The sequence below is a fragment of the Stegodyphus dumicola genome, chromosome 3 (genome assembly GCF_044657685.1).
Source record: "Stegodyphus dumicola isolate Sdum_Otavi_A_Nest chromosome 3, ASM4465768v1".
NCBI classification, from domain to species: Eukaryota; Metazoa; Arthropoda; class Arachnida; order Araneae; family Eresidae; genus Stegodyphus; species Stegodyphus dumicola.
This window is the reverse complement of record NC_140770.1, coordinates 93481760-93496694: the sequence shown is the minus strand read 5'-3', so window position 1 is coordinate 93496694 and position 14935 is coordinate 93481760. Positions and strand designations below refer to the sequence as shown.

The 14935-nt window shown below is 31.5% G+C and overlaps 1 protein-coding gene across 1 annotated transcript in view; it reads left to right on the top strand.

Annotated features, from left to right (window-relative positions):
- c11.1 (maestro heat like repeat family protein c11.1) overlaps window positions 1-14935 on the top strand; it is a 183587-nt gene that overhangs the window by 89743 nt on the left and 78909 nt on the right. The window contains exons 20-21 of the mRNA XM_035361194.2: window positions 3462-3614; window positions 10007-10209. Of these exons, the coding sequence (XP_035217085.1) occupies window positions 3462-3614; window positions 10007-10209 (356 nt within the window). The remainder of the gene's footprint in view (window positions 1-3461; window positions 3615-10006; window positions 10210-14935) is intronic.

Below are 14935 nucleotides of genomic sequence, written 5' to 3'. Positions count from 1 at the left end.
TGCCGACGTACTTTCACGTATAGAAGCAATAAGCATGCCTAATCCTATCGACTATGAGGAAATCGCTAAAATGCAAGAAATCGACCCAGAATTACAAACATTGCTTAAAGAGTTAAAAGTTCTACATCTCAAAAAAGTTACCTTACCGAATTGTAGCTTACCGATATATTGCGATGTGTCAACAGGTAACGCCCGTCCTTACATTCCTCCGGCATTCCGTGAGAAAATTTTTGCCACCTTGCACAATTTGTCTCACCCCGGCATTCGCGCATCAACAAAGTTAGTATGTTCACGGTTTGTTTGATCTTCCATCCGCAAAGATTGCGCGAAATGGGCACGTCAGTGCATTCCGTTCCAGAAAGCAAAAGTAAGCAGGCATACTAGAACCCCGTTAATGAAGTTTCCAGACCAATCACAGAGGTTTGATCACGTCCACCTTGATCTAGTTGGTCCCCTACCTCCTTCTCAAAATAATTATTACTGTCTAACTATGATAGATAGATTTACTAGATGGCCCGAAGCAGTACCCTTACCAGACATAACAGCACGCACAGTAGCACAGGTTTTCTATGACCACTGGATTACTCGATTTGGTTGTCCGACTGTTATTACTACCGACCAAGGGCGACAGTTTGAAAGCGGCTTATTTCGAGCCCTTTCCCAATTATTGGGAATCAAGAGGATCAGGACGTCTCCTTACCACCCACAGGCGAATGGACTGATCGAGGAATTCCACCGTCCTTTGAAAGCTGCCTTAAAAGCGCACGTTACCAGTGACTGGGTGGCTGCCCTTCCAACGCTGCTGATGGGTTTCCGCGCCGCTCTCAAAGAGGACATAGGAGCAACCACTTCTGAACTGGTGTGTGGAAAGACTATCCGTCTCCCAGGAGAATTTTTCAATCCGACACCTCCGGATGCGTCCCCCAAACAGTTTGTGGAGGATTTAAAATCTCACTTTGCCAGTGTCCGCCCGACCACGACTTCTAGCCACGGCCAGCGAACATGTTTCATTCATCCACGCCTTCACAAGTCCACATATGTGTTTGTTCGACACGACGGAGTTAGAAAACCACTTCAAACTCCTTATGATGGACCATTTAAGGTGCTAGAAAGACGAGATAAAACGTTTGATCTCGAAATAAAAGGGACTAAGCAAACGATCTCCATAGATAGACTGAAACCCGCTTTTGTAACCATGGACTCTTCTCAAGTTGCTTCCAAGAGTGTGAAAAAAACTTCGGACAATTGTATCACCCGTTCTGGACGATTAATCCGACCCCGCATCGGTATGTCACATTTCGTTGACACTGCGGAGGGAGTATGCAGCGGCAGCGCCAAACAGGCGATACGGACTTAAAAACTGTACAGAAAAGTGCCAATTGGCGAAACAGTAAACCCGTTTGGCAAACCTACAGGCTGACGGAGAGAGAAGATTTTTCCCCGGCAGTCAAGTGGAACTACTTCAACAAATGTGTGCGTCTCTGTTTTCGCCGAGAAATGTAAACTTGTGTACTCGCATCTGTACTGTGCTCTGAATTTCTTAAGCCATTATAATGTACCCGGCAACTGTTACTTTTCCTTATTAAATTTGATTATTAATTGTAACATGTCTATCTTAACTAAGATTTCGGCTTTCCTACTTAATGTTAGGGATATTTTCGTATGCACGTGTTACTCACACGTACATCAAGTTGTATTTTTACTGATTTTCTTTTGAAATGAGATAGCGAACTGAAAAATGAAAAAATAGTTTGACTAATTAGATAATTGTGTAACATGCACACATCTGATCTCTTTCTGAAAATATTAGTGTCTCTTCCTGCAAATACAACTCCTTACATTTGGTTAATTTTAGGCCATTATAAAAGCTTTTAAATGTCATTACAGGAAAAATGTTTAGAAAATGATGAATAGAATTGAATTTTGTGAAAATGCAAACATTTTGAAACAGACAAGTCGATATCTCTGCCATGCATACTATAGTCAGTGCAGGGAGTTAAAAATTGTTTTTGAAAATGGGGCTTTTATGTAGAAGAAGAGTCAGAGGAACTGTAAACTAATATTTCAGAGATCGTTCAAAGAAGTGCTATAAAGATTAACTTTTAGAATATGTGTCAATTCACAGCAATACTGAGACAACCTTTATAAAAACCGACTATGAAAGCGATAAAAAAACTACACAAACTGACAGCGAAAGTGATACAAAAAAAAGGGATGATATGTAAATATCAATCGAATCTAGAAAAGTAGTGCAAGTTCTAAGAAAAAGGCTTAATAATTTACATTTTAATTATTATTTTAAAATCCATTATTGAATTATTTGTAAGTTATTATTTTACATGAAAAGTATAAAATTGATAACACAATTTGCAATACACAAATCTCCGTCATATTAAATTCAACTGCTTAATAAACTCAAATATATTTGGAATAAAAGGGATTTTAATAAGTGATAGGTACTGTAATAAAATATAAAATGAATTTTTATTATTTAAAATGTAAAATGAATTTTTATTGTCTTATTTTCCTGCTGTATTTTGGAAGATAAAAGCAAATTTTTTATCTTTCACAAGAGCAGAATGAGTTTTATTTGAAGGGGGAAAATTTAAATTAGATGTTCATTTATTATTAGCATTTTTATCTCATATATCATAAAAAATTAAGGTGAAAAATAAATCAGAAACGCATTAAAATAAAGACATATAATGTTAAAAGTAATGTACTTTGAATAGCATTATATCATGTCTTCAGTCTTTTGTATTCATTTTTATATCCTTTTTCACTTTTAAAATATAGAAAAGATATGTAATGTTCTTATGTTAATCTAAATATATAGTCATCTAGTTGTTCTGTAAAATGTTTTGTTGTTACATGTGGGCCGTCTCTATTGATAATCTGTACTGATAAACTATATTAATCTTTTGTCCAACTTTTGAAATATGAACACTTTCAGTTTTTTTTAAATATCGTATCTTGAAATATGGTATATTTATTACATATTTTCAGAATATTTAAGTCTTGTTTCTTACTTTTTTAATTATTTTTTATTTGATATTTTTGTAAAATTTTATTTTATATTAATGTTAATTGATTTAATTGTATTGCTCAGTTTCGAATATCTGACTTCTATAAAAAAAAAAGCATTTTACTGTGATAATGTCAGAAAATTTTTATGTATTGTCAATGGAAATTTGTTAATATTATTAAAAATTCAGTCCTATGCATGAGTACACAGTTGCATGTACTTGTGCACAAAAAGCCATCATAAGAGTATTTTGATCTTATTTATTGAAGTTTGTTGTATATGTGATTTTAAAGCTTTGTTGATTGAATTAAAATGTAATTTTATGTTGTTTTTCCTCCACTGTTATCTATTTTAACATTCTGCTTAAAATATTTTTCTGCAGTTGTGCTTCTATGGTATTGGAGATACTTATTTATGTACACTTTTTTTTATGAAGGAGTTTACTGGAGATCCTGATCATGAAAAACTGAAAGCTACTATTATACTATGTTACGGGTATGTGACAATGAATGCACCAACTTCGATTCTGTCCACAAGAATTGAAACACCAATTTTAAGAAGTGTAGCAAACTTTTATCAGTCTTCAAAGGTTTGTATTTAAATAAAGCTATTAACCAATTGAAATGCATGCAGCTTCATAACAGTGTATTTTCTATAATTGATAACTCAATTGTATTCAACTTTGTTTTTCAAGCTGGAAAATGAAACAAACTGTTTCTTTTCTTCTTCTTTATTCTGAAAATTCCTAAAAATAGTGGTAATTTGATAGGCCAATTTAGAAGAATGTCTCGTTAATTATGTATCACATTGCCTCAATTTTTGAAGTCTTGAGTTTTTTTTTTTTTTTTTTTTTAATGAGGTTTTGCACTGTCCCAATGAGATATGATATCTTTTTTAGATAACATTCAAAGCATTTCTGCAGTCTGTCCAGTTGTTAGCCATTACAAACACTATATATAAGTTTGCAAGCCCTAAACAGCTTGCTAGTCAGGTTAATCTGACAATATGTACAAGGCTACAATGACTGAATTACGATTTCTTTTCCCATGCAGTAAACTATCTCGAATGTCTCTTCACTGAGTTTATACATTTGGCAATCATTTGATGAATTAGATGTAGTTCTTTTTGCCAGATGTAAAGTTTAGATTAAAGCTGATATTTAATTTTACTACAAATAACTTGCATTTTCTCTATTTTGTATAAAACAAAGCACTTAGCATTCTAGATATTTAGCTCATAAGCAAACAGTCAGCTCATAAGCACTTAGCATAGCTCATTTATCAATTAACAGTATCAAAGATGAATCTTTGTTTAAAATTAAATCATAAAAGGTATTCTTTGCAATTTGGATTTAAAAATTATTTAAATCATGTTCACTTAATTAAGCACTAAATATCAATATCAACGAGGGGGTATTGTTTTGAAGCAAATAAAAGTTAATGAAATAATCCCAAAATATATATAGCATATATTTTTTTGTAATTGACTTATTAACAGTGATAAGTCAATGATTTATTTATTAACAATGATATATCAGTTTAAATTAGTAATCTACAGAAATTAATTACTTCCAAATAGTTTGCAATATAGGAAATTCTATAGTGCTAAGACTCATCAATTCAACGGTTTATTCCAATTTTATCAGTGTTTGTATGGGAGAAAAAATGCACTTTAAAATCAAAGAATTATATCATTTAGATGTATAATTAAGTATAGATGAATTTATTATTATTTTATAAAAAATAATTATATGTATGATTTTTGTTTTTTGTTTTTTCTCTTTTTTTTTCGGGGGGGGGGGGTGCTATTCTGTAAGCAAAATGCATGCCCCCCCTTATTTTTAAAACAGTCCTTACTTTGGTTTTTTAATCTTGGAGTATATTACCCCAATAGGTCTAGCTTAAAATCCTCTCTGTTTTCCTAAATAAATATAACTCCAACTTCTCTCTGAATAGTATTTTCGTTGTTTTCATTTCATGAACTCATCCATTCAGGATCTTTATCGCTATTGTATTGAAAAGGCTTATCTTCATCTTCTGATAATTCTTTCCTTATCCCTGGACAATTGTCTCAAGATATTTTAAACTTAGGGTTCCCTTCATTTCCATTTTAAAACAGAATATATCTGCCGTAAACTCCTGGGATACTCACTTGTAAATAATTTTGGGAAATATTGTCTCGCAAATGTATATGGAGGTATAAAGTAGGTACGGAGGTATAAATGTATAAAGGTGAGTATTATGTAATGTAAGAGTATGCATAAAAAATATATTTGATTTTAACTTGAACTGAATTTTATGGTTTTATTTGTTGGCGTAAGAAGAGTGACAATAAGAGAATAAGAAAAGAAACTCGTTTTTATTGTAAAAAATGTGAAGTAGGTTACAAAAGATTAATTTTAATAAATAAAATTTTTTGTGATATAAGAAAGTTATTATTTTTTAATGCGAGAGTATTATCTAAAATGAGAATGTCCTTTTTGAACATTATTTCAAGCAAAACTGAGAGGATAATATTGATATGATGACAGGAAAAAAAATGCACTGTAGCATAAGGTAAGTTTAATTATATATATGCTGTATGGTAAAAAGTATAAGAAGTTTCTGTGAAGGTCTTTAAGTTAAAAGTACGACAGAACTATATTTGAGAGCTGATTAACTGGAATATGATTGTGACATAAAATATTACTCTGGGAATTATAGTTCATTTGAGAGATCATATGATTTGTGACTGTGTAAATAAGAGGTCCGAGCAAATTTCTTAAAATTTTTACTATAGCCTCTGGTAAAGGAAATTTTTGAGCTAAAAAGAATAAGGAAGGAAAATGGCTCTAACGTTTAGGAAATAACTAGTATTATAATAAACAATCAAATTCAAATGTATCTGATTTATACATGACTCTTTACTCAGTGTTATCTCTTTATGCAGTGTTTACGACTCTTTACGCAGTGTTACGTTTTCTCGGTATTTATTTAACACTTACAGACTTATGCTAACAATTAAAATTTAGTATTCAAAACAACACTTAATTTTAAAAACAAAGTAAGAAACTCGATTCTATACATAATTATATCATTTAAAATATACTAGCTATAATATGAGTTCTTCATATTTTTAACCAACCTATACCAAAACCTTAAGAAATAAATTTAGATAAGTATTTAGTTCACCTAATCAAACTTTAAGGATACAAAAAAGTTTTATCAGGATAGCCTTATCAAATTAATAATAATTTTTGAATACATACATTCTCTTTATTTTTGGATATATATATATACTTTTTACTTCCTTGTACGAAGTAAAAAGGAAATATTGTAATCTCGAAAAGTTTCAGGCAACATATTTCAACGAAAATATCCATTTTGACCGCTATCGAATGCAATTTAACAATGTTTTTGCGTGATATCTGTATGTAAGGGCAGAATAAAAGACACTTTTCCTCCAAAAAAATTATAAAACTGCTTTAAAATTAATTTTGAAGAGAATATAGTCCTGGATATAATTCTTGAAGTTATTTACTTTTATGAGGAATAAGGAAAATGGAATATTAAAGTTTTATGAGGGTAGCCTTATCAAAATTAATAATAATTTTTGAATACGTATATTCTATCTATTCTTGAATATATATATATATAGTCCTGGATATAATTCTTGAAGTTATTTACTTTTATGAAGCTAGAATAAGGAAAACGGAATATTAATGGCATTATAAAGATAGCGGCAACAATTATAATTTGAAAAATTAAAAATGATCAAAAATTTGCTGCTTAATTTTATTATGAACATTGTTGAATTTTCAATCCATTATTCAAAAGAATGGGCACTTCTCTAGTAATACAGTCAAAAGTCTTTAAACCGAACGTCCATAATCCGGACCTCAAAGCTACAAACTAAACGCATGCGCGTTTAATGTATAACGGACGGTATAAGCTAAGCTAAAATTATCTAATTATCTATTTCAGTTAATGTTGCAGATTGCGTTGTTCCTTAATCTTCTAATTGGATCTGGCTTATTATTTTTTGCAGACTGTTAGAGCAGTTTTATAAAAGTAAGTTTGAACTTTCGATTATGTCAAAAAGAATTTCCGATTCTGGAGCTGCCAAAGGATCTACAAAGCAAAAGCATGTTTCGATGTCCATCAAACAAAAAGTGGAATTGTTGCAAAAAATGGATAAAGGCATATCCTTTGTTTCTCTAACCATTCCGAAATCTGCTTATCAATTTGATGCTGCTCCGCCAGGGTGGGGACATCGCGGCGAGCAATGAACTGGAAGTTGATCTGTCAGCACTATCCTCATCTTAAGGGCAGATGTTTTTATTTTATTCGGCTTATAATTCCTTACTAAATGTAGTATTTCATGTCGATGTACTCCGTCTGTGATATGATTTAAATCAAATTCCTCGTCATTATAAATATCACGAATACACATGAAATAGTTTTTTGGTTGCAATTTTCTAATTTAGACTATGCGTAATGTATGCTTTACACATGCGCGCATTGAAAGAAATGTTTAATAAAGTAAACAAATAAATATTAAGCTTTTTTACTTCCTTGTACGAAGTAAAAAGGAAATATTGTAATCGCGAAAAGTTTCAGGCAACATATTTCAACGAAAATATCCATTTTGACCGCTATCGAATGCAATTTAACAATGTTTTTGCGTGATATCTGTACGTAAGGGCAGAATAAAAGACTCTTTTCCTCCAAAAAAATTATAAAACTGCTTTAAAATTAATTTTGAAGAGAATTTTTCGTGGCGTCTGTACGAACGTATGTACGTACCTCACATAACTCAAAAATTAGTAGCCTCAGAACGTTGAAATTTTGTATATAGGACTGCTATAACATGTAGATGTGCACCTCGTGATTTGGTTGCAATCGGTCGCACCAAACGTATATAAATATATTTATATATATATCCACTCTGTTACCCGGCTCAGTGATCTCAGTTTCTTTACTCTTATATGTTTGTAAATTGTACATTTTTTGCTTTAAAAATGATTTAATTATGTTGTTCTTATCTTCCGGTTAAGATTTTTATACCTTTCGTAATTCTGAAAGCAATATTTGTACAATTATCAACAATTTAAAAGCTGTTTAAGTGCAGTTAAGTTTTAAATAACTTGGCAGACATATTTGTTTACATTTGAAACAGCAGAATTGTAGATTTGTTGCCAATCTAGAGCGACTAAGCTTCGCAACACAAAAATAATGCCTTCATTTATTATTGCGAATTAAATCATACTTAATCCTTTCTGGAATTTTTTCAAGGAAATAAGTGTTTAAGATTTTTCGTAATTTTTAATGCAGATATTTTGAGTTTTTATGTATTTTTGCCTTGTCACGAAGTGAGAACTGAATTAATTGAATGAGAAATACTAAATCGTCTGTGAAAAACTGTTTCTTTTCTCTTTTGTTTGCTTAATTTCTTTCATAGAACGTTTTAGTTTTATTATAGTATTTGAATAGAACATGTGGCAATGATAATTCTTCAAATGATATAAATTTTGTGCATTCAGAGTGTCGTTATATTAAACAAATATAGTGAATTTTAAAGAATGCATTTATTCTATTGTGGTTTATGCGCTGTCGACGAAGTAGATTTAATTCAATCCAATCAATTTAAATGAAATTCAAGAAAAAAATGTGTATAATTTAATATTCCGTACAAGGAAGTCATGTGGTGTACACATCAGATTTTTTTTGTAAATTTTGATGCCCTTTAGATCATAATTGCTCTCTTATTTCACAAATTACAGTTTCATATTTTTAATTTTATAATTTCTGCATGCCATTCTACCAGATATAAACTGTTGATCTATAATCCGGAAAAACCGATAATCCGGAATCGCCGAAGTCCCGACGAGTCCGGATTAAAGACTTTTGACTGTATATTCAACAAGAACCACTAAAAACGCTTATTACTTTCTTACTCTTTGAAATAGGCACTTCACATAATTAAAACTTTCCTTGCTGTAGAAAAAGTATATATTAAAAAAACTCTAAATTAAAAAATTACAATTTTTAATAAGAGCCTTAAATATCTGAGCTAAAGAAAGATCTTTTTATCACATAAAGAAAGTAAATCTTTTAATTAAATATGCAAAAATATACGAGAAATAATTCGATCACTATTTTTGTTACAGGTCATGAAGAAAATAATAAAACAAAATTCAAGAACATTTCAAATGCTAGCTAATGCACTTATTTTTACTTTAAATAAAGCTTTTACTTTACATTTTCATTGTAATAGATTGCAATAGATTTGGGGTTGGGTGCAGGAAGTGGAAGTGCGGTTGGGTGCAAAGGGAAAAATATCTGCTGTAAGGACTACACCAGTCTTTGTGTTTTATGTTGCTCCTTAGGCGATTGTTATTCAGCATCCTTCAGTGTGACAGGTACGCTGTTCAATCTGATTTGAACAGAACTTCTAAATAGGTTTTCACAGCTGGTGAAAGGGGGGAAGAAATACTCTGAGCCCAGTTTTAGACACAAAAAGTGTACCTTTGGACGCAAAAAAATGGCACGAAATGTTTGCAATTTTCCTAACGGCGAACTGGTTAATACATGCAAAAGAATAAAGTATTTGCAATATAGCTATATTTAGGATGAGATCTACCAGCAGTATTTATAAGAATTGTCTTGGGATCTATTGTCTCATCAGTCTTGAAAGGGTTAAACCTGTAGAAATGCAGTAAGCACACTCAAATTAAACATTGCACAAAATATGCAATAACTAAACCAAAAATTACAGTAAAATAATGCCTAGATTAATTAAATAAAATTTGCATAATATAGTGACATAGATAAAAATTAAAATTTAGCGAAATAAAATAAAATAAATTAGTGCAGATGTTTACATCTATTGCAACAATGTGTTTATATATGTAAATAACCAAATGCTGCATTTAAATATGTTACTTTTTTTTATCTCTTATTCATTTGTCACTGTAAACAATGTTATACATTTTTCTTGCAGGAGCTAATTGTGAAACAAAGTATGTTGGAAACTGTCAAATTAATTGCAGATGCTGTTCATCCTGATCATCTCAGAGAGCAGCTCGAATTTCGATCTAGAATGGAACTTCTGAACCTTACAAAGGGCATTTTGAAATCTGAAACTTCTGCACCATTAACTAGTAATATTAGGTCATTGGCTTTGAATGCAGCTGCTAGTCTTGTGTATCCTTATTTTCAACCTGGTAGTTACATGTTATTGATACGATGTTATTTTTTTAAAATTTTATTTCTGTTCTAATTTTTTACTTATAACTAATAAATGATGATCATGAATGATAGCAGCAATAATTTATTACAGTATATTATAAAGTCCGAGAACCAGACTCTTCGTGACTTTCGTGATTCCGGATTTGGGATTTTTCCTGATATTAGGTCATCAGTTTAAATCTACTAAGATGGCATGTAGAAATTATAAAATTAAAAATATGAAATCATGATTTAGGAAATAAAGAAGTACAGTCAAAAATCGTTAATTCGGACACCCATAATCCGGAATAATCTAAAATCCGGACCTCAAAGCGCCGCATTGACACATGCGCATAGGGGTTTACGCGTGCGCGTAAGACCGTTACAACTGCTCATACGCGTGTGCGCAAGCGCAGAATACGTTTTTGCATGTGCGTTTAATGTATAACGGACAGTATAAGCTAAAATTATCTAATTATCTGTTTCAGTTAATGTTGATGATTGCGTTGTTCCTTAATCTTCGAATTGGATGCGGCTTATTATTTTTTGCAGACTGTAAGAGCAATTTTATAAAAGTAAACTTGAACTTTCGATTATGTCAAATAGAATTTCTGATGCTGGAGCTCCCTAAGTATCTACAAAACGAAAGTATGTTTCGATGTCCGTCAAACAAAAAGTGGAATTGCTGCAAAAAATGGATAAAGACATGAAGAAGGTGACAGAGAGGTTAGTGAAAACGAAAAAATTTCGATTGACAAGTTAGTCTGTATTCTCGGCACAGCAATTACGGGACTTGAACAGCGGAACTTTGTAACTGAACAAGAAATTATGTCTGTTTATAGAATTAAAGAGAAAGTATTATCACATAAAACAAAGGAACTTAAACAACTTACATTGAAAGAAATGTTTAATAAAGTAAACAAATAAATATTAAGCTTTTTTTTTTTTTTTTTTTTTTTTTTTTTGTAAATTTTGATACCCTTTAATTCATAATTGTTCTTTATTTCATAAATTACGGTTTCATATTTTTAATTTTAGAATTTCTGCATGCCATCTTACGAGATTTAAACTGATGATCGATAATCCGGAATCGCCGAAGTTCCGACGAGTCCGGATTAATGACTTTTGATCGTATTTATGATCTTAAAGGGTATCAATATTTACAAAAAAAAAAAAAAAAAAAAGCTTCATATTTATTTGTTTACTTTATTAAACATTTCTTTTAATCAAAGTTATTTAAATTGCTTCCTTTTTTTGTGCTAATACTTTCTGCTTAATTCTATAGATAGATCTAATTTCTTGTTCAGTTACAAAGTTTTTCAGGGTCTTTTAATTGCTGTGTTGAGAATTCCGACTAGCGTTGTAAACTTGCCAATCAAAATCTTTTCATTTTCCATAACTCCTCTTGTCACTTTCTCCACTATCGGTAGCAATATTTTCCGTATTTAGAACCATACTACAAATTTCGCCATCCGTTAATGGATTGGGGCATTGTCATCACAATAGAAAACTTCTGTTATGTCATCTTCATTCATTACTGCTTCTCCACATTTCTTTACAAAATCCATTAATTGGAAAATTTCACCTTTGTTTTGTGATACCTGAAAATTTCAAATTTGCAGCTACCATCTTAAGCAGCCACAGCAGCAGCCTTCAGCAGCATTTATGGCCACCACCATGAAATATGTAGGTGGCCATAAATTATGCCAAGCATTTTTTAAAGTATCTGGAGACACATCTACATTCTTGTAATGCTCCACACAAATGATTTTATTCTAAAATATTTTAAAAATTCTTGAATAGTCTTGCCATTATTAAAAAAAATTAATATGGACTTTAAAAATGCTACTTTGTATTTGCACTTCAGTTCACTCACTATTCTGAGATCTATAGGCTGAATGATTCCGAGATCTATAGGCAGAATTTGGAGGAAAGAATAATATTGGTACATTTTTTGCCACTCAAACACATCTACAGTCTTGCAATGCTCCACACAAGTGATTTTATTCTAAAATATTTCAAAAATTCTTGAATAGTCTTGCCATTATTAAAAAGAAATAATATGAACTTTAAAAATGCTACTTTGTATTTGCACTTCAGCTCGTGCAGGGTTCCGAGATCTATAGACTGAATGATGGATGCAGAATTTGAAGAAAAGAATAATATGGGTACATTATCTTCCACTCAAACGTTAAGTAAAGTATGAGCCGTACAGTTGTCTACAATCAGGATAATTTTTGAGTCATCAAGTAAATCAATTGAATTCAAATGTTTCTAAGCCTCGAGTATGAAATGATTTTCAAACCAGTAGTTCATTAGCGCTTGTGTCATCCATGCTGTTTTATTTGCATGATATATAATAGGGAAAATCTTTACGCCTTTAAATGCTCAGTTCCCCCCCCCCCGGATTACGAAAAATTTGCACTTAGGCATTTGTGCATTCTGAAATTGTTAGTCTCACTCTGGAGTCTTTAACACCAGCTGGAGCCTTTTCTGTAGAGTTTGCCAAGGTACATATTGCTAGAAAAGACCAGTTTCATCAGCATTGTAAATCTGTTGAGATAACTTTTCACTATTGGTGAGTTCAATGAATTCATGTGCAAATAGTTCAGCAGCTTCAGTATCAGCTATCATAAGATTGGCAATGAAAGACAAGTTACTTCACTAAACTTTGTCTTGCTTCTTTCATGCACTGAGACAATTAAGTCTGAATTGTTTTGTTTTAGTTATTTATTATACTTATGTATATTTCTGGCACATATTTAAAGCTTATCTGTGTCTTGAATAAATAAATTCTCACATATACTTAAGGCTTAGCCAAGGCAGGGGCTAGATATCTTACCACCTGATGCAATCTCTGTGGGTCCTAAGTTCTGCTAACAAATGCCTCTCTAAGTTCTAAATTTTTTGCCATCCCTGAATTTTGGGCCTCAGTGCTTTCTCTAAATTTTGAAAATTTCGCCATCCCTTAATTTTATTGCTCTGTGCTTCTCTAAATTCCAGAAATTTTGTCGTCCCTAATTTCTGCCGCTTGGTGCTGCCATATGAGCTCTGTCATAAGTTCTGTGTTTATGTGAATAACACATCAGTTTTTCTTAATTCAAATAGCACTAAATGTAATCTTTTTTAATGTGAATATCATTAACAAAATCTATTTTAGCATATGGAAAGCCATTTTTGTTAAATTTTTCCTTGTCAATATTTCTTAGCGTATTTAACTTAAATCTGCAATCACCTCCAAGTGCAGTGTCAACAGATCTTTGTTATTTAATTACTAATATATATAAAAATGTTTAGGCGTTGCTGCTTGAGTCACTACATAAGTTGTCATGTGCTGATAAAATGCAGTGATGAAAGCCAAATATAATAAATAATGATTCACCAGGTTGGCTTCAGAGACATAAAGTAATAGTTTATGTAAAATGAACTGTGTTTCTATATAGAATGTTTTGGTCTGAGATCTATGCCAAGCAGGTACACAGATTGATCACACAAATTTATGCTAAATTGATTGTTTCTTCAATAATGAGGTATTTATTTAGTGCCAAAGGGGAATTAAGAATAAGGGCTCTTCGCATGTTTTGTTATGTGGGGAAAATCAAATGCAAATGCATAAAGCATTCAAAAAAAAAAAGAAAAGAAAGAAAGGGGGAAGGTAGGTAGTGGCTTTGAGGTTCGGATTTCAGATATTAGATGCACGGATCTTGGGCTTTGTGCTGTACTATATTTTTCTTTTATATTAAGGCATATTTTGATCTTCAGTAACAATTTAAAAATGCTTGTTGTACAAAATTTTTCTCTTCTAATATTTTTTTTTTTTTTTTTTTTTTTAACAAATGCAAATGCAGAAATTTCACATTTGGGCATTTTAACATCTAATGATAAATGTATGGTTCTGAAGTATTTTCACTTATAATATATGTAAATTTTTTCTTTCTTATCTATATTGATATTTTAAGGAACTTTCTGAAACTTGTTCTGATCTACTTCAGTGATGGCACTTGGCTTACTGACTCAAGACTGTTCACTTTGTGAACCCATAGTGGCAAAATGCAGTACTACAAGAGATTTGCCCGCCAAAAAATTAGTCTGGTTTCTTTTAGGTACCCCTTATATACTCTATTTAGATTGCTTATAGTATATTTCTAACATTTATAAATTAAGTAACAAAAAGTATAGAAAATGGTAGTAAATACCAAACTTAAATATAAGTCTGGCAACATTTCCCCCTGAAACTGAAATTCCTTTCTGGTTGAGAACCTCTCTTCCATATGGATCTTTTCATAGCATTTCTAAGATTCATGTCCAAGAGTTTATGTACAATGAATGGGAAATCATTTCATGGCTGTAATATCTGCAGAATGCTGTAGACGCTAATCAATAAAGACACAAATATATGTATTTCGTACCTTGTGAAGTGAAGTGGATTGTGAAGGAATGTTTTATTGCAAGTTTCCCACTTCATTGGTATCTACTACTTTTCCTTCTCAAAAGGAAGGAATACTGTCTTTATCAACAAGGCAACATTTTATATAACTGAACCAGCAACTCTCCTTTTTTATGTTTTTCTTTCTAGAGAGGCAGTAACCTGCTTGTCATATGTCATAAAGATCACTGAGACCTCTTCTTGAAAGCATGGTTTTTTATCCCATTATTTCTTTTTGTTTTGAATTATAAACATATTTGCAGTCTTTACTGATTA